The sequence below is a fragment of the Argopecten irradians genome, chromosome 3 (assembly GCF_041381155.1).
Source record: "Argopecten irradians isolate NY chromosome 3, Ai_NY, whole genome shotgun sequence".
In the NCBI taxonomy this organism is placed as follows: domain Eukaryota; kingdom Metazoa; phylum Mollusca; class Bivalvia; order Pectinida; family Pectinidae; genus Argopecten; species Argopecten irradians.
Genome location: NC_091136.1, coordinates 3199925 through 3219990, shown reverse-complemented (window position 1 = coordinate 3219990; position 20066 = coordinate 3199925). Strand labels below are relative to the sequence as shown.

Below are 20066 nucleotides of genomic sequence, written 5' to 3'. Positions count from 1 at the left end.
GTTGTGAATATTGCATTTTTGGACCGATCGGTGAACAAGATAGCCGACAGGCCTCCATCTTGGATTTTGATAGTTTAAGCTTGTTACCACTATTTCTCAGAAAGTACTCAAGGGATCTGTATCAAATTGCATATGCAGGCTCCCCTAGGGGTCTAGTTGTGCATTTTGCATTTTCGGACAGATCGTTGAACAAGATGGCCGACAGGCCTCCATCTTGAATTTTGATAGTTAAAGCTTGTTACCACTATTTCTCAGAAAGTACTCAAGGGATCTGTATCAAATTGCATATGCAGGTTCCCCTAGGGGTCTAGTTGTGCATTTTGCATTTTCGGACAGATCGGTGAACAAGATGGCCGACAGGTAGCCATCTTGGATTTTGATAATTGAAGTTTGTTACTGTTATTTATCTCAGAAAGCAGTCAAAGGATCTTTCTCAAATTTCATATGTAGTAATATGTAGTAAAAGTTTGAAAAGCAGAGAAAAGATCCCTCTTTCCTTTGTCAGACAAAGATCGTTCTTAGGTGGGCGCCAAGATCCCTCTGGGATCTCTTGTTACATAATCTTAGATGGGCCTGTCAAGTGGACAGGGATATCTCAACCTGAGTGAAAGATTTTGGTGGGTCAACTGGAGGCTTTCCAAGGTTTGATGATCAAAATCTTTCTGCAGGTTGCCTGTCCACTTCACAGACTCGTGCAAGATTCTATAATCTTGCACAAGGGGTGTAAGACGGCTCACGCGCTAGACGACAACGTGACGTCGGCAATACATGCAGCATAGCTGCATCGTGCATTGTCAATGAGGTCATCAATTTTGATGTATAACGACGTTCCTGCAATAATGGTGCAATGAAAACGTTGAAAAGAAATGTGAACTTCATATCTTACCTACTAAGTATGGGAGAAACATGGATCTGTCAAGTGGATAGGATATCTCGACCTGAGTTAAAGATTTTGGCGAGATATCCCTGTCAATTTTACAGACCCATGTAACATTCTATTAGTCTTTAATGGAAAGTGGAACAGATTTTGTATAAATCTTGAAACTGAGCACCTGCATTGTACATTTGTATGTCAAGACAATAAGAATATACTTTAATAATTTCTTTCAACTTTATTAGACACAAAATTTTATGTATCTGACAATTTGTTTTGTGTGGGTATACATAGTTTTTCATGAACCACACAGTCATGTAAACATAAATATTGTGAATTATCAACAAATAACTGATGATGCTGTCATTTCAAACTCTGTTATACCAGTTACAAGGGAGTATGTATATCCTGGCAGTCATGTTTCTCGATTTTAATCAAAAGTTCCAAATACTGCAATTGAGATGTTTTCTTCGTCTCCATATGGCAAATACAAAAGGTCATACAGAACATCCGTCAAGGTCAGCGACACTGAAAAAGAAATCATGACGGATTCTACCATGAGGTTATATAATGTACATCATATATCACCAAGAAGTTATTTTAGATACTGGTATTGAATGACATTCTACTATATAGATGACAGCTGTCAACCTTAACGTCCTGCCATCGGACAACCGATTTAGTGGTTTTACATGGAAAGTTCTAAAGATGAATAGCTAATAATCATTGTTTTAAGGTAAGGCCTGCAGGTGAAATCATCTCATTTGACCTCATTAACTAAAAGAAATACTTAGCATTCTTATACAAACACCTACATGGTTGTACATGTATAACAATTTTTGACTGAACCTTTTTCTTCTTTCTAAAACAATATGACAAACGGGGCCAGTTTCACGAAAATTCCTTTCCTGTAACTATAAGGAATTCCTTAACTTAAATTCCCCCATAGAAAAGCATTACAAAAGTTATATGACATAAAAAAAAAGTTATATAAATCTTAAGTTAAGGAGCCTTAAAATCTGAAATGCTTTCCAATGGAAAATTTGAAGAGAGAACAACGTATTATAAAATTGCTTTGTAGCTCATATCAGCCGAGATAACATATTGACGGATCATCAGTTTACACCGTAAACTTAAACTTACATATCTGTCCCTCGGCGAGGATCACATGACTGGTTGACAATGTTAACTAAAACTTACATATCTGTCCCTTGGCGAGGACCGCTGTGAGTGGTTTACATTGCGCCTCACATAGTTTGTCTGGTATGATGTGTACCTCGACCTCCCCCTTAAGTTGTATCAGCACTAACATCTGTTTGTGTATGGGTACCTGTTAAAACAGACAATGTACTTAAATATACAGCACTACCTGTCTAAAGTGGATGTGACAATTTTTTATTTTGTATTTGCACATTACAGAGTTATCTGTCCTTGCGGTTAGGTATTGATTGTGACATGATATGTTTGCGATCAAAATAATGACTTTGCAATGGATACCTACCGGCAAGGGAGCAAACTCTGTTATATGCAAAGAAAGTTATCTGTCATTGCGAGTAGGTATCAACTGTGTCATCATGTGTTTGTGAGGGTAATGTCATATTTTTCGGAGAAAACGACATGAATTGTGACCACAAAATAATGACATCACAATGGACTCCTACTCCACAAGGGAGCTAACTCTGTAATATGCAAAGACGGAATATTTAATTTGCAGTTTAGCAAAAAAAAAATTTATTTATTTAATCTCCATAGTGTTTTATACCAATGACGCACCAGTATGGGTTCTGCTTCAGGAGCAGACCTTCCACGAGACAGGAACAACCAGTTACTTGTTTCTACCTCAACCATCTGTGGCATAAAGTATGGACGTCTGTAGAACTCCGACCGGAATGCCTTTCCTGCTCGTGAGTTGCAATTCTCCCTGCAACATTAATAAAGATGACTCAATATTTTCCTCTCTGTGCAATAAGACAAAAAGCCCACATATTCTGTTTTGCTCTGTAAGATAAATTTTGCAATGATTCTGGCAGTGAATTAATTACAGAGTGAGACTTTGCTTTGCTTCCCTGATCGAAAGACCACATATTTGACCACTAGCAGCAAAATTAACATTCGACTTATATGTATAATCACTTTCCTCTCATACAATAGTGTTCAGATTCAAAACTCTATTTCTCCAGTCCAAGATGGGTCAGTCAACATCTAGACAAAAAGATATTCGGGCGAACTGGTTTATTTCAATATTTTATGAACTGAAAAGTTTTAATTCTCTTTATTAGGCCTACCCCTTTACTGAAAGGGACAAGTCTTGGTCACCATTTTTACCGCCAGTAAAAATTATCTGTTTTAAGGGTATGTACATATGTGGAAAATTTGTTTACTGACAACATTTAAAGTCCATTCAGAAGTAATACTTCACAAGGTAGTCAAAGTCTAACCTAGTCTGAAATAGTATATGTAGAAAATATTGAAGGGTTCCTAGGTATTTGGGATAAAAGTTAAACAATTATATTGCCTCAAAAAGGAGTAATATCTGAAAGACAGGATGCCGTAAGGATGAGAAGATCTAGAACGAGTAATCATACACTGTCTCCACTCCGTTCCCAGGCTGACGATGACTATCTGTCAGAAATCTTTCGTCTGTTGTTCAGAGCTAGTCATCACAGCTAGAGAAGACCTAGCCAAATCATGGTATTTTGTCACAGTAGATGATACTATACAACTTACCATTGTAGGTAGAAGTCCTGTTCTTTGATGCTGTTGAGAACTTTTCTGTGGTTGTAAGCTTGATCCTCCTGAAGACTGGTAGACATGTTACAAACATTGTTCTGCTTCAGAACCGGGTGTTCTTTGTACAGCTGTAGAAGAATACCAGGTGACATTTGAATAGCAGGTAATCGAGTGGTTTGATTTAAGTTAGAGGTGAATGCATACAGAGTTTGTCCTTTGATATAAAAAAAAAAATGTAATCGGCAATTACCATTAACAAAATGTGCAAAATATCATATTTAGCATAAATTGTCTATCTCTTACTATTATATGATACAAATTATATCTGAACTAAAAATATAATCTTACGAAACCACATTGGATGATAAATGGCATCATTTTTTTGTTTTAGTGATACATGGTTTGTTTAACACTTACTGCAGACAAACAAAATTTCCATCCGATGTTAAACTTAGTGTTTTTACCTCCTGAATCTGTGAGATTGTTAGGTTCTGCTGCGGCCAGTTTTTCTGGCCATCCTCAACAATAACTGGAACATCCTTCTTGAGGTAATGTTCGGCAAAGTAGACAGAATCCAGATCACTCACTCTCTCTATAACCTCAACATCCACACAGGACTACAAAGAATCAAGCAGTACGACTTAGAGCACCTATTGTATAACTCAGTCAACTTTTTTAAGTTCATAATTTACCAACTTGTATTGGAGTTCATAATTTACCAATCTGTATTTGAGTTCATAATTTACCAACTGTATTAATTGGAGTTCATAATTTACCAAATTGTATTTGAGTTCATAATTTACCAACTTGTTAATGTATTTGAGTTCATAATTTACCAACTTGTATTAATTGGAGTTCATAACTTACTAACGTGTATTAATTGGAGTTCATAATTTTCCAACGTTTATTGGAGTTGATAATTTACCAAAGTTCCTATCTAATGATGATGTCAATATTCTGTATAACCATTTATATAGTATTTGATCCTTTTTATGTTTCTTTTAAACAAATATACCCATACTTTACAATCATCCTCCTTCAAGTCATCAGCATACAATGGGTTGTTGATGAGACAGGTCCAATCAAACATTGCTGACCAATCCCAATACGGCAGAACCTGGACAATAGACATACCAGATTAGAACCCAATACGTCAGAACCTGGACAATATGTTTCTCATGTAAATCCATCCTTGATATTCCATGGTTACTATGACTGTCGTTATAGCCACCCCTGGACTATCTCATAGTGAAAATGAACGCCGCAGAAATCACAGGTAAATTGATCCTTTGATGTACATCAAAATAATACTGAATATAATGATACACTGTGGTTGACTTTTAGCTTTGAAGTTGGGCGTCCCTCTCTTGGTAATCTTCAAAGGAAGTCTCTGCAGACCTGTGATTGGTCAGGTTTTTTCTCCTGAGTTGCACAGTTTTACTATGAGATTGAGTCCAGGGGTGGATACAACGCTAGTGATAGTAACTCTTGTAGTATCGAGGATGATATACATTGTAGATCTAGGCTAGATTATGACACTGCAAAGCTCAGGAGAAAACATAGAAGTATCGTTTACATATATACATGTAGTACATTAAAACTTTTTGTTTTACATTCTATAAATTGTATAGACTTAAGGGCTACATGTACATGTAACTTAGTCTTTCAAGTTTCAAATCAATGAGACTGAATTGAGAACCAAGTGCAGTGAGTTATCCACATTGGGCACCAGTGATCGATCCGATGCAGAATAGTTGAAATATGATAATGCAACATATGTTTACATTACTCTAAGTAACATTATGGTCTATTTTTAGAAGTACAATACACACTTTGATGTAGGCATGTCGACCTGTTGCTGCCATCATCCTGTATGCTGGATCAACGTACAATAAAGCTGAGAACAATGCCACGACTGCGGCCGTCAGGACAAGATAATACTTCAAATTCTTCCGCTTGGTTGATCTAATCGGCCTGAAAAACGGTTCGGCACATCTCTCTATGTGTTGCTGGCTGTATCCAGATTCCGTGCAAAATCGGTGCAGCAGACGAATTTCCTTGTCTAAATACGCCAGTTTATCTTCTAAAGACATGTCGTTAGAGACATCAGTCTCATTATCTTTATTATTCTTCGCTGTGGAAGGTGCCATATCTGAATCTGTCTTTTCAATGTTCACCAGGCAAATTTTCTGATCGATGAGGATGAAGTGGAAGTAAAAACAGCGCCTTCTACAACAATCGATCCTAGCAAGAAAGATAACTCCGTCGCCTCACGTTCGCATATTTCCGAAGATTGCCGGAAATTTCTCCGGAACAGAATCTAATACATAGATCTACACATTTTATGTTTCTGGTTTATGAAATGATTCATTTGCTGAAATCACATCAAAATCAATTTATTTATAATGCAATTGACGTTTATATCTGCGATTTCATTGAATATTGCAAACACTATTTATTAAGCTTATACTTGTGCTTTTGAATCAAATTGGCCTAAGGAATATCTTACTACAGTATAGATTTCTATTACCTTCCCAAAAAGCTAAGTGGGCTACGCGGAAGCTTAACCCTTTGATTAGAAAGAATATATGTATGAAAATTAAAGGTCATAGTTATAAATTATCAAACTTTAAAGATGCTCCACCGCTGACAAATGGTATAGTTTCACTATCGAAAACATGAGCAGACGATTTAGTATTTTTCTTCGGTTACAAAAGTTACTTACTTTACACCATTACCACCATTGAAAAGTTTGAGTTTCTAATTTTACTTCAAGTTAAAAATATGAAAAATAATTAATTGCATCCCGAAAAAATTCCGAAGCATTATACCCTATATGGAATGAAGTAATGATTGCGCATGCACCAAAGGCGAAATAAGTTATTTTATGTTATTCTTTGTGTTAATTAGGCACAAATATACACGATTAAACACCAATAATTGTTCAAATAATAAATATCATTCATGCTCTGTCGGCGGTGGAGCATCTTTAATCGAATGTTTAAATTCTAGAGATTTCTGATTGTTATCGAAACTTTAAAAATGACTTAGAAATAGATCTATATACTGATTTTTTTCACAAAATATATATATTATTTTGTCAAAACATTGGGAAACCAGTTTAACTTGTTAGCTTACCCTTTTTATAGCTTACATAAATATCTATATCCACAACACTTATATAAATGCATAACGAACTTTCATTACGGCCATAATGGGCAACCTATGGGCTAAGATTTTCCCAGGACAAAGCTGGAAATCACATTGAATATTTGCATCTTTTTTTAAGTAAAAACGAAGTAAGATCAGTCACATGCGTATACCTCATTCATGCCATTGGCCGAAAAATAGTTCTAAATTGTGTGATCCTGTGATTGTGTGTTTACTTCCAAATATAGTGATGTTTGCTTGCCATTTTTTTCCGAAAAAATGATTTATATGAAAATATTAAGACTCCAAAATGTTATTATATATTGCATGCATATCATTTTGACTTGCACATATGTACTGTTTTACTATAAATGATGGACGAAAATATGTAAGATATCCGTCAAAAGGCCAGATTATATATACTAAATCCCACATCAAAGAAATCACTATATTTGGAAGTAAACACACACTCATGTGATCACTAGTTCCACAGTTCGGCCAATGGCTTGAAGGTATAATTAAGAACGTGACTTGTTTTACTACGTTTTACTACAAAGAACGCGTGTTTTGTATCATTAAGGGGAGAATCCCCCGTGGATCGTGGTTTCATTTCCAATATTTGAAATTGCTAAGCAATAGTAAGATCTATCATATCATTGTTTAAAAGGTAAAAGGATGACACCAATTGTCGGAGTTGTCGGATTTGCAATATTTTTTAGTAAAAAAAAAACTCGCGATTTCCGCGGAAATGTCGATAGGCCTATAGCTATCTACTGAAAGTTTTCATTATAATTAATTGCGTATATTTGATACGCCCTTGAGATTATATATTAAATTACTCTTATATAGAAACTCGTCAACAGCTTTTGGTAAATAAAACTGTTCTTTGATCATTACAATATCATAGCAAATATAAAGGGAGACGACCATCCCCTTGACTAACTCCCCATGACTAAGCAAAGAAATACTTAATGGTTTGTGATGTACTTTGTGACTACCGCTGATGTACTTATACATTTACAAATGATATCAAAATGATGATCAAAATATATTAGATTTTTGTGTGACGAAGAATACTTAAAATATATAGATCGTAACGTTATGAAAAAAGAACTAATTTGTTTGACATCGATCTACTAACTACAACAAACCACGGACAATAGCAGACTTAAAAATAATCAGACAGCATATCTTGTCAATAAAATATTTTTGGAGAATATTTCCAAGACATATATTATAATATATTTACTAAAACAAAATGCGTGCGCCTGTGCTACAAATTTTGAAAAATATAGATCTATGTCTCTTATTACATTTTTACATTACGGGATGTCTTGAAGGGGGTGTAAAATATTACCCACATCGAACTTTGCATGGATACACCAATTTCCGCCATAACGGCATGCAATTTTCATTTGGAAATTATTTATAGACTCCAACACGTATACAGATTTCCATTTTTTGAAGTGGACCAAATTCGCTACTTTGAAACGATGACTGGACGACCACCTATTCGATGACAAAGAGTTGTTCGAATTCAAGCGATGATGATTTGTGTAAACTGACATACATCTCTAGTGATAGTTATCTGGTACGCTGACCAACGAGAAACAAAGGACCGGTCTACTGTATTTCATAATGTCTCATGAAGGGATAACAAAAACTTTTTCTTTAAAAATTCATATTATCTCCCCTTGATTTACGCTAAATTTATACCGCGCGCGACGCATGATTTGGTTGGAAAATGTCGTTCACGCACTTTCTCCCCCATGAGAATTTTGAAAAGTTGACAAGTATGGTCTAGATGAGTATATTCTGGTAAATGGAATACAGACAACACAAGACTATGGATGATGTACCCCAAAAGTCTCAAAAGATCTTTAAACGATAACATAGGTCCAAATAGTGTTTAAACTATGACTAGTACTCGGGTCTCCGGGTCACATATAAATCCAGTTTGAGGCCTTGAGGAGAATCCGGTAGTCCACTTCCACTTTTCATTAAAGTAACTTCTTCTCATAAACTACAATGCCTAGGATAGTGAGATTTTTCTGTAGCATTCTTGGATGAAGGGCTACCAAGTCTATTCAAATGAATGACCTTGGCTTTCATTCAAGGTCACATGGATCAAATAGGCTAAAACATTAAATGACTATTTGTCAGTAACTAAGAGGCCTAAATACCTAATATTGGGCCTATGATAAAGGGCTACCATGTTTGTTCAAGGTCACAGGCTAGAAGTGGCTTAAATATTTTAACGACTATTTGTCAGTAACTAAGAGACCCAATATTAGGCATGCTAAGATTAAGGACTACTAGGTTTGTTCAAATGAATGACCTTGACCTTCCTTCAAGGTCAGTCAATCGGTTGAAATAGGCTATAATCTTTAAACAACTTCTTATCAGTATAGTTGAATCTAGTCCGCTAAACCTGCCTGTATTATTAGTTTTTTGGGGTTTTTTTTAATTAGCCTAATATATATATTAGGCACACAAAAAAAGAAAATAATAAAAAAGTTGAATCAGGGATGTACTTTTAAAAATATTTTAAATACAACAATTGAATAATTAATTACCAGCTATGAAAATTTGACGTATTTGGGGGCCAAAAGGGGCCAAACCATAGTCCTTTAAATGAAAATGATTTTCAATAAATCTAATCATAAGAATGAGTTAGAATGATTTTATTCTATGATATTTTTATGATTAAAGCCAAGTTACCTCCTACGTTTTTGTATCCTTAAAAATTGTACAAAGGACTAGATATGATAATGGCTCTTTTTGGCCCCTAAATCTACCAAATTTTAAATTAAGTATTTAGAAATTAAGTTGCCGCGTTTGAAATATTGAATACACCCCTGATAAAAACTTAATGATGTTTTTGTTGACAGAAAGTATGCTTTTGCTATATAACCATGGTAACTTTGCATAAATTATGCAAATTTGAAAATTTTGTCAATTTTGGCATATATTTTGATAGTTTTTCTTTTAAAAGCAATAGAGCGCATTCTAGAACAAACTTTATATTTTAAGAGAATTAGCAGACTCGAAAAATACATCATTTTGAGAAATATAAAGTTTGTTCTAGAATGCGCTCTATGTTAACTAGATGAAAAACTGCATAAAAAATGCCAATTTTGATGAAATTTTCACATTTTGCATAATTTATGCATAATAAAATGGTTGCCATGGCAACTAGAACTGCTATATTACCTTATAGCACTATCAAATATGTCCGGTATGTACCGTTAGTTAATATTTGAAATGCAAGAATAACATCTTAAAATAACAGACTTTGAAAAATAGCGGATTTGGGGGCCATAGATGACCCTTACCATATCTAGTCCTTTCAAAAGTGTGCCTGATAAAAGATTTTATAACCTAACGGACATACAAATGTAATAACTGGTAACAGACACAATAGTTGTAATCAGATTTGTGGTAAAATTGGGGAAACCCTCCTCCATGCCACGGAATCCTTTCCATGTGCAACACATGCCACCATGGACGCTCTACTGTAAACCTATTTAGTCTTTGCATGTTACAGAGTTAGCTCTTTTTTACTGGTAAAAAAAATGCATTGTGACTTCATTATTTTGTGGACGCAAATAATGCCTTCTCCTAAAAGTATGACGTTATGCTTGCAAACACATGACATCACAATCAATACCTACCAGCAAAGGCAGACAAGTCTGTTATATGTAAATATGGAACTTTCATGCAGACTTAATTTTGTGTTTTCATGGCTAACTACTTTTTTTTTGCATCAATTTTCTTGATTTCAACATGTCCATGAAATTGGATAGCTTGCAATATAAACTTGTTTACAATATTCGGTGTACTGTTTGGTCAAATACAGATGCAGGCTTGTTTGAATTGACCTTTGACATCAGATATATTTTATAATTGAGTTGATGGATGTTGACAGTCACAGCTTTTACTATTACGGTAAATAAATTTTGCATAAATCTTTGTTATATGCAGTCAAAACTCGAAACACAAATAATATTTCAAAATGTATTTTTTCTCTTCAAGATGATTGTTCCTAACAAACACTCTTTTTACATTCCATAAATAGCTATTATTAAGATATACTATGAACTATCTTGGTTTGTGTAAGATTCTAGTCCTAGGATGCGCCTGTTCATTTGAGCTGTTTTCTGATTCCGGCCTTTATACAACTGATGTCCTTTCTTGTGCCAAGATGGCATGCCAGTGTAAAAGATTGGCGGTCTTTTGGGGAAATATTGAGTCTTTCCTTTGAAATATAAATTCTCAAATTCAAAATATTCCTTATCCTTTGGGGCGTCCTGGATGGCACCATCTTGTGGAGAAGCGACAACTTCTGGGAAATAGTTTTTCTCTCTGCGGAACTCAACCAAATGCATTTTCATCCGGTCAGCAAGTTCCTGATGTGTTTCCTACAACAAGATATTACAGTTTGTTAATACTTGAGGTATTTCTTTTAAAACATTTGAACATGTCAGTATTTGGTGAAACAATGCTGGGAATAGAGGATCTTACATGAGTGGCTATGTGATATGAAATTTATCAAAGTTCAATAATTTGAGGTATCAAATTATTAAACGAGTTTGATAAATTTTATGTCACATAGTCATGAGTGTAAGATTCTATTTATCACATAACTTTAAGTAATAGCTATATAAGTGAAACTTTATTAATTTCTTCTCTATGTAAAAAGGTAGAAATCCGGCTCAGATGTGATGTTTCTGTCTACTTAAACAATCATGTGAGGTCATATGTAGATTATGACATTAAAACTACATGTGGCATCACAATAGTGTTGTTACACATGTGTCTTACACTATTTATGACATGGCCGTATGACATGGCTAAACAGGCCAGTTATGTGACAAATCAATTACTGAAAGTACTGTAGGATAGAAACTTAGACAATCAAATAATCTTCTACAAACAAACCTTCTCTAACACATATAACCACCAATTAATAACAGGTTTGTATTTTTTTAATAGACAAATACTGTGTATTATGACCACCTGTCTAATGAGACATACAAAAGATCATTCTGATTCTGTCAAAAATGTATAAAGCAATATCACTCCCTAAGAGGTCAAGGACAACAGTTTATACAAAATTCGATCCCCATCACCCAAGGATGCTTCAGACCATGTATAAACCAAATCATTGTATTCCTATAGATGATGGGGAATAGTAAAATTCTGCAAAATGTTTTTTTTTGGCACAGGTGATCTGATGTAATGGGATGGAAGAACTTTCGAACTAATGGTATACAAATCGGTTACCATTACTACTAACATTTTAGTGTATACAAACTTACACAGAGATACTGACAGACCACACATCAAGTGTCCCTTACCTGTTGAAGAAGTGCCTTGAAGAAAGCTTTAACGATGTTGGTATCATTTATACTTCCCTCAATCTTAACATGCAGATTTTTGATTCCATACAACTCGCAAATTGACTTGATGATTCTGTGACACTTGAGGCCATAGCCTGACAACAAAAAAGTATGATAATTAATTAATGTAAATTTATTACAAATTCAAAAGGTATGAAATTGTTACTGAATCATCTTGATTGACATCCAAGATTCCATAATGTCATATTACATGTATAAATTAAAGCAGCCTACTGTTATATCCTGTGGATTACCCGCACCGGGGTATAGCCCGCAGGAAGCAAAATCAGGCAATATTTTCTATAATTTTGTAAAATAAATTACAGATAACCAGCTCGGGCAGATTGCCTCCCAGTTATTATTCAACGTAATCCTTAAAAGTATAGTACCGGTATGTACTAATAATAGTAGATGAGTCTATATATGCTATAGTGATTTCACTTCAAAAGGGTATTGGCTTATTCAAAGACATGAAAAGGTTATCAAAAACATATTTTTCGTTTGGAATGGGTTTTAAATGCAAGAAATCATAGCTCATGAGAAAATGCTTCAGCTTAGTAAGAGGGTTACTTGAGCTATTAACATTGTATAGCTCACATATTTTTTCAAATTTGGTAATAATTTCCACAGATAGCCCGCATCAGCAGATAACCCGCATTAGGCATCTTCCGATGTAAAAAATCGAATAGCCTGCGGGCAATGCGCAGGAAATTATGGTGATGGGCCCCCTATTGTATTGCCAATTACTACCCTGGTATCTGTAACTGGTGATCTCTGACTCAGTCCATATTATAGACCTGTGTAATATCCCTGTCATTGTGGTCATATAGATGACATTCTCAACAATGGTCCAATATAATGAGATTAATTACCTCATTACTTGAACAAAAATTGGTGTTTAATCTTGTATATATATATATATGTCTAATTAACACAAAAAATAAGATAAAATAATTGATGTTGCCTTTGGTGCATGTGCAATCAGTACTTTATTCAATATAGGATATAGTGCAACAGAATTTTTTTAGGATGCTATTAATTATTTTTTGTAATTTGAACTTGAAGTAAAATTCGAAGCTCAAACTTTTCAATGGTGGTAATGGTGTAAAATAAGTTACTTTTGTAACTGAATAAAAATGCTTAATTGTCTGCTCCTGTTTTTGACAGTGAAAAAATACCATTTGTCAGTGGTGGAGCATCTTTAAATAAAAGTTGACATCTGGTAATTTAGTGAACAATAAGATTAAATAAGTTTGTCATTCATAAAGACAACATGAGAAACACGAGACCAGACTCACCATTATGAACCTCTTTATATGTATAGAAGACTTTTACTACAAATTGTCTTTACCTTTTTCTTGTTTGGTAACCATGACAGTGGTGCGTCCCTCTGTAGCTCGGATGTTGTGGAAAACTGTAACCAAATACAATAGTAACTGTCCTTCATTCTATTTCCCTGATTTAACATTGAGGATCAAGGGAATTCACTTGGAATTCATTAGCCAAATTTTTTAAAGTTTCATGAACATACACATATTAATTGCATACCCGGGTATATACATTCTTAAATCAGATTGGTAATCTGGAGAATTAAAAGTCCTGTTTTTAAGAATTTCAGTCACTAAAATTGTCAAATTGTCATACAGTGGAACTTGGTTGATACGAAATCAGATAATTTGACAACCCGGCTTAATACGAAGTGCTTGACGGTCTCGATCTTCCCTTTTTATGTTCCCTCTTTATGTTTGTTTAAAGAAGTTGGAAAATACGAATTCGAAAAACTCGAAGAACTTGGATAATACGAAGTAAATTTTGGGTCCGAATGACAAAAATCATACATAAAATGTTCTTATAACTCGAAATGAGATTTTTTGGACAACAAGATCAACGAAAATGACGATTTGTTTTTCATAAATCTGCCATAAAACGGCATTTCAAAAATATATATGTATAGGTTTTCTTGTTATAAATTTGCAACTACCATCGGTAATTTTGACATCTCTCTTGTTCACATCATTTTACGACATGGAACTAGTCTATATATACCAAGTAAAGAGATAATCAGTAGATATGAGAACTTGCTTAATTCGAACACTCACATAACTCGAAGTTTTATATCGAGTTTGATTTAACCGAGTTCCACTGTGTTGGTACCATTGAGTTATTGAAGGAAAAATCAAACCTGCTAATGCATTAAATGTTACCTGTGTGTCCATCAAATAGATCAACATGCTGCAGCTGCTGTGACGCTCCGTCTCTTGCCTGAAATAAAGAAAGTGATGATTACTTACTAGTATTGGAAGGTTACACATGGTACTAATCCTCATGGTTGGGGCTGTGATGATCTGAATGATTAAAGTATCTCGATAATATCACACTATCCCTCCAACTTTGAGTAGCAAGTTGAAAACCCACGTGGAACACTTGCCATGCACTGAGTGCTGGGCGCAGATTTTAACTCCGGATACTCTAGCTTTCCTTCACTTCTTATATCTGGCACATCCTTAAATGATCCTGGCAGTTCAAACAAATCCTTAAAGCTTGGGTGCGATTATACAAGGATGTAGTATTTTCCCCTCTTTGTTATTCAACATTAAGTTTATATAAATATGTGATACTTACTTTTTCAATACATCTGAAGTGAGAGTTTGAAGTAGCAGCAGCATATCCTAGAAATGATAAAACAATGCTTTATAACAATAACTTAAGGTATTTACATATTAATAATTATCTCCCCTAGCCTACTTATTAAACAATTATAGCACCTAGAATTATTATTTCATCACATAAATCTGCCAAATATCCAGGGATTTTCCTGCCATGCAATATTTTGTATAGTGTAATACAGCCTGGAGAGTTTTTCATTATGAGGTCATGACTTGATGTCAGTAAACAATGACATGTGGATGTTGTAACAAAATGGCGACCTCCGTTGGAACTTTGCATGAGATAACATTGAGGTTCTTTGAAATGTAGGTCATTTTGTTATGTCATATAAAGTATCCTAAATTTGTGTTAATTTATGGAAGATTTCGTGAAACCTGTCTGGAAGTATAGTTTCATATAACATCAAATGAAATGATCACAGATTGAAAATCCTTAATACATTACTTAAATTAACCAAGCTGTTTTTGCATATTATTCATGTAGAGTAAACGTTACTTACGCCACTAAATCACGTACCATGTGATTCCCGATAACGTTTGTGTGGGACTAGTATCCACAGTGATAATGGAACTTCACTCTTTGTAATTTTCCTGCTGAATTGAAGTTGGCGTGGGAATATCATCTTCTGATGTCATTCCATCACCATTAGAAACAGTAGTCCTGCACAAACGTTATCGGGTATCACATGGTATGTGAATTAGTCCAATCAACATTCAAACATATAACCAAATTTTATATTTATATCTGAAATCCTTATACAATGTAATACGAGCGCTGTGATGTGGTCCTTACCTGCTAATCCTTTACCGTTCCCCACCACAACTACAGCTTTATTGGACCTCTTTCTCCCTAGGGTTCCAGTCATATTGGCAACTATTGATTGCTGGAAATAGAAAGTTTGTGTAAAATGTATGGATGTGTTGGTGGAGGGTGATATCTTTACTCTTTTGTATAATTGATTACTTTAATAATAGAACAAATCATATTCTCAATGCATGCATGAAATGGCATATGAATGCTCCAACCAAACAGAAAATTTTTTCCCATCAGTACTGGTCTTTTGTTGTTTTTCATGAATTTACTCACAAATCAGAATTAAAAGTATGGTGTGTTACAAATAATTTATTATCTAGAAGCTGTTATTTCTTTCATGTTTACTTAATAAATGGCCATAACTGCACAAAATTTGGTCCCTAGAAATTCAAACCAGATTTTGCCCAGCCCGCAGGCGATTGAATTTTTTCATTAAAAGCAAGGATATATAAGTGAGAAAGATTTTTCGACCTTTTTAACGAATACGTCACTAGCTACTTTGTGTTTATACACTGACTGTGATGTTGAGCATCAACTGATTTTCCTTTGATATCCGCCAGCTCAACCTTTGATGAACAATGCAGTGTAGCGGGCAATGGGGGGAAGGGAATTAGTGTTCAGTTTTACTCGCTTGGCTGAGAGGATATGACAAAACATGTTGCCGCCAACTTCCATCTTTTTATTCTCTTCTTCAACTAACTTACAAAAACAAGACTTACAGTTCATCCAAATTCAGGATTACATATTATAACACTGAAGGGAGATAACTCATACGACCTTATTACATAATCATCCATCTAGCCATAACATAACCATAACAGTAGTTTGCGAGTGCCAGGCTTACTACAGGTATATTACTTTCTTTCTAAAGTGGGCCATCATTTCATGAGCTTTTGTATTTTTTAATGAAAATTTAAAGATACATTAATTTTTTTTATATTTAAACTAAGTAAAATTAAAGCTCAAATTTTCTGGAATGTGTAAGAGTAACTTTTGTAATGAGAAAAACAATCGTCTGCCCGTTTTGATAGTGAAAAATACATTTGACAGCATACATCTTAAATATTTTAATTTCATTTAAGCTTACAAAAAACATTAAAATATTGGTGTTTCTTTTGACTAGATAAGACAGGTATTTGTTGAAAAAATTGTTTTAGTTCCCGGTTCATAGGCGTTTTGTGCGAAGTTTAGTAGAGACTGTGACAAATCCTTCTCACTTATAATTGATAAATCCATGTTAAATCTAAAAAAAAAAAAAAAAAAAAAATGAAAACAAGGTGTGATAGCCTACTGACAGACAACCTGGCATAGCCTTAAAAAGAAGGGGCAATAAAAACCAGGAAATCTGAGATGATAAAAGTGTTTCACTATTTGTACTGGGATCACTCTATACTCACATGAACACAAACTGTTTGGAATCCGTCAAATGTGACTGCATGGAAACAGAAAATACCGCATGTTAAATCAAACTTACTGTAGGTATTCATTGGATAAATAAATTCCTTTATATTTTTGATACACAAGATATCTTGATAAAAATTGTAAAGATTTCCTTACAAATTATTTCTAATGGTTTTCATGGCTTTCTTGAATTTTGAAATTATCTATCCCATCTTTGCATAGTACAGAGTTAGCTCCCTTGTGAATATGTATCCATTGTTGCGTCATTAAGTTTTTAAGCGCAATTCACATTGTTTTCTATACAAAATATAACTTTACGCTCGCAAACACTTGACGTAATCAATACCTACCCACAAGGGCAGATAACTCTGTAATATGCAAATACAAGATTAGACAAAATTTTCCTTTTCTATGGATCACAAAAACTAAAGCTACCAGATACTTACAACCATTTTTAGGCTTGGGTGGGTCTAATTTGGCTCCCACAATCCTTCGTCCAACGTAGCCTCGCTGGAGGGGAAAAAGTTTCTCTCGCTTTGGCTTCTTAGTATCTTCATCAATATTCGTGTCTTCTACTTTTTCTGTAGCTATTGTTGTATCAAGTGTTGTTCTACCCCTACTTATAGATGGGTAACTCATTTTGAATTTTTCTGGAGGTAAAAAAAATACCATTATTTTAAAATCATTATTTATTCATCCTTATTTCTATAAAATTTGACAGTAGTTACACAGGCAATATCTCTTCACCTGAACCGAGGTACAAAAGTGAATTTCATGTGAAATTTTTCACATGAATTTCATGAAAGGAAAATCACATGAAATTCACATGAAGAAATATTACCTGTGTAGGATTGTCTCTAAGTAATCAAATATTTTTGCTTCAATATTGAAAGCATAGTAGAGTATTGAATTATATTTGACAATATACATTTGTACATACATTAATGTTGCCAATGAAACCTAACATTTACTGTCTATGAATGCTAAAAAATTAATTTTGCACCTAAAATAAAATAATCTATTGATACATTGTGTATATTTATAGTTAGTTGTTTGTAAATTTTTTTTTTTTCATACTGGTTTCTAGTGCTTGTATTACCATTATTATGATTTATACACTTGTTTTTTGTTGGATGACACACAAGACGCACCTTCATGGAAAAAGTTGAATGATTTATTACCTAATGTTTTTGCCCAAAGAAAATAAGGAAATTTTACCTCCTTCCCCAAATTTCCTGTCAAGCCTGAACCTTCTGCGTTTGCCCTTGGCACGACCTTTCATCTTTCCTTGGTTACTGACCCCAGTGACACTGTCCCAGATTTGGTCATCAGTTACTGTGTTGAAAAAAAACCATCATCTTCTGTCGATGAATTGCATATCAGTTCTCTAAAACTTATTTCCATATCCAACCAGAAACATAAATACATGTATGTATATATGTTTCTGATTCAACACTTCAGAGTTCTTGGACTAAAGCATTTTTGTGAAGTGAAAACAATGTTTTATTTATATGAAAATTTCTACCTTAAGAACACTGGAAAATATTGCTTACTTGTGCTATTACACCAAAGGGGAGTTAATTCCTTAGTTTCAATCAAGAAACTGTACTCAGTCAATATTTTAAAGCAATTTAATTTTACCAGAATTTTGTATGGATCAACAGTAATTAGACTTTTAATCAGGAATCATATAACTCAACTTTATCCAATCAGAAAGAATTAAAAACAAATAAGTTTATAATTATACAAAAGTACTTTTCAACATGAAATATGAATAATGAAAAAAGAAAAAAACTTATTTCACAAAGCATTATAATTAAATATAATTGAACTTCACAGTTTCAATTAATTGAAATGTGCATGTCATTCAAGATTTTTAATATGACTTACATCTGTTAAAGAAACTGGCATCTCTTGTGCTTATAATTGTAGTTTGGATACAACATGGTCGCAGTAGGCAGCTCACTTCTGTAAATTCAATTTGATAGATCTGTTAGTATCATATATTGTATCAGTTGTCAAACAAATTTCAATATGAATGAAGCCCTGTTATTGTAAATGAATAATATAAACTATTATAACAATGATCCCTGATTCTAATTGAGGAGCATCATGCAGGACATTCAGTAGACCCCTGAGAGTATGTTTTTGACTCGTGAAAATCAGATCTGCCAATCCGATCAAAGCGAATACCCTAAAGTTTGGTATTGAAGTTATTCATGTACACATTATTTAAGAATTAAAATCATTCATTTGTGTTTCTAATTCCCATTATGATTTATTTGATGGAAACGTCATTAATCTTTGCAAACAGTTGCTAGTGATTTTTACCTGTTATACCTAGTGCCCGAGTCGATCCAATGATACACCGTCCAACTATCATGCTGAAAGCGGCCATGTTGGACGGTAAAGGTCGAATGAGAGTTGTCGTTCCTGTACAGGCGGTATCGTTTGGCCTGTCCGGCGTACACTGGTTTGACTGTTCCAAAACAAATCATAAACTAGCGTCACAGACAAACACATAGTCGGATAGAAACATTCAATGAATGTCAAAAGTTAGTTACTTGTTTTTTTAATATGGTTACCATGATTACAATTTAAATTATTTTATACCCCGGTGATAATGTTTCGGTGCAGCGAACGCCGAATTACTAGCACAAATATTAGTGGAGGTAATATCTATCGTTATGTACCAGAGTCGGTCCGTACCAGTCATTTCCACATCCGGAAAGTTGTATTTTAAAAAAGTCAAGTTATAGTGCAATTGTAACTTTCAATATCTTCAACTCTAGATGAAAAGCCAATGTGTCATTTAATGAAATCATTGCAATTTTTATTAAGAAAGTAAATATTTTATAAACTCTTTGAAATATCCATTTTTTCTCTTTAGAATCCCGTATCTTTTATGAAATGTTTTACCATTTTTAATAAAGTATTTTATCAGAAATTTAGAAAGTATAACTAGGATTTAAAAGTCCTTGAGTATAAATATCTGACATCACGAACAAAACCATGGCAAGGCTACATAC

The 20066-nt window shown here is 34.0% G+C and overlaps 2 protein-coding genes across 3 annotated transcripts; both read right to left on the bottom strand.

Annotated features, from left to right (window-relative positions):
- Positions 1 to 1092: 1092 nt before the first annotated feature.
- Positions 1093 to 5857, bottom strand: LOC138317317 (uncharacterized). Of its 2 annotated transcripts, none has more exons than XM_069258894.1 (7): positions 5437 to 5857; positions 4626 to 4721; positions 4069 to 4221; positions 3602 to 3732; positions 2648 to 2795; positions 2018 to 2204; positions 1093 to 1402 (listed from the first exon to the last, which is right to left on the bottom strand). In XM_069258894.1, the coding sequence occupies exons 1-6, from the start codon at positions 5752 to 5754 to the stop codon at positions 2064 to 2066; spliced, it is 987 nt and encodes a 328-aa protein (XP_069114995.1). In that variant the 5' UTR covers positions 5755 to 5857; the 3' UTR covers positions 1093 to 1402; positions 2018 to 2063. The 2 variants fall into 2 exon arrangements, with proteins under 2 accessions (XP_069114995.1, XP_069114994.1); XM_069258893.1 differs by having other exon boundaries at positions 2075 to 2204; positions 5437 to 5856.
- Positions 5858 to 10757: 4900 nt separating this feature from the next.
- Positions 10758 to 19523, bottom strand: LOC138317314 (small ribosomal subunit protein uS5m-like). Its single transcript, XM_069258889.1, is given in 12 exon segments — positions 10758 to 11042; positions 11044 to 11175; positions 12115 to 12251; positions 13508 to 13570; positions 14361 to 14418; positions 14779 to 14825; positions 15616 to 15706; positions 17034 to 17068; positions 17484 to 17687; positions 18256 to 18372; positions 18928 to 19005; positions 19378 to 19523. Coding segments are annotated over 12 exon segments (1164 nt in total). The 5' UTR covers positions 19436 to 19523; the 3' UTR covers positions 10758 to 10898.
- Between the last annotated feature and the right edge of the window lie 543 nt (positions 19524 to 20066).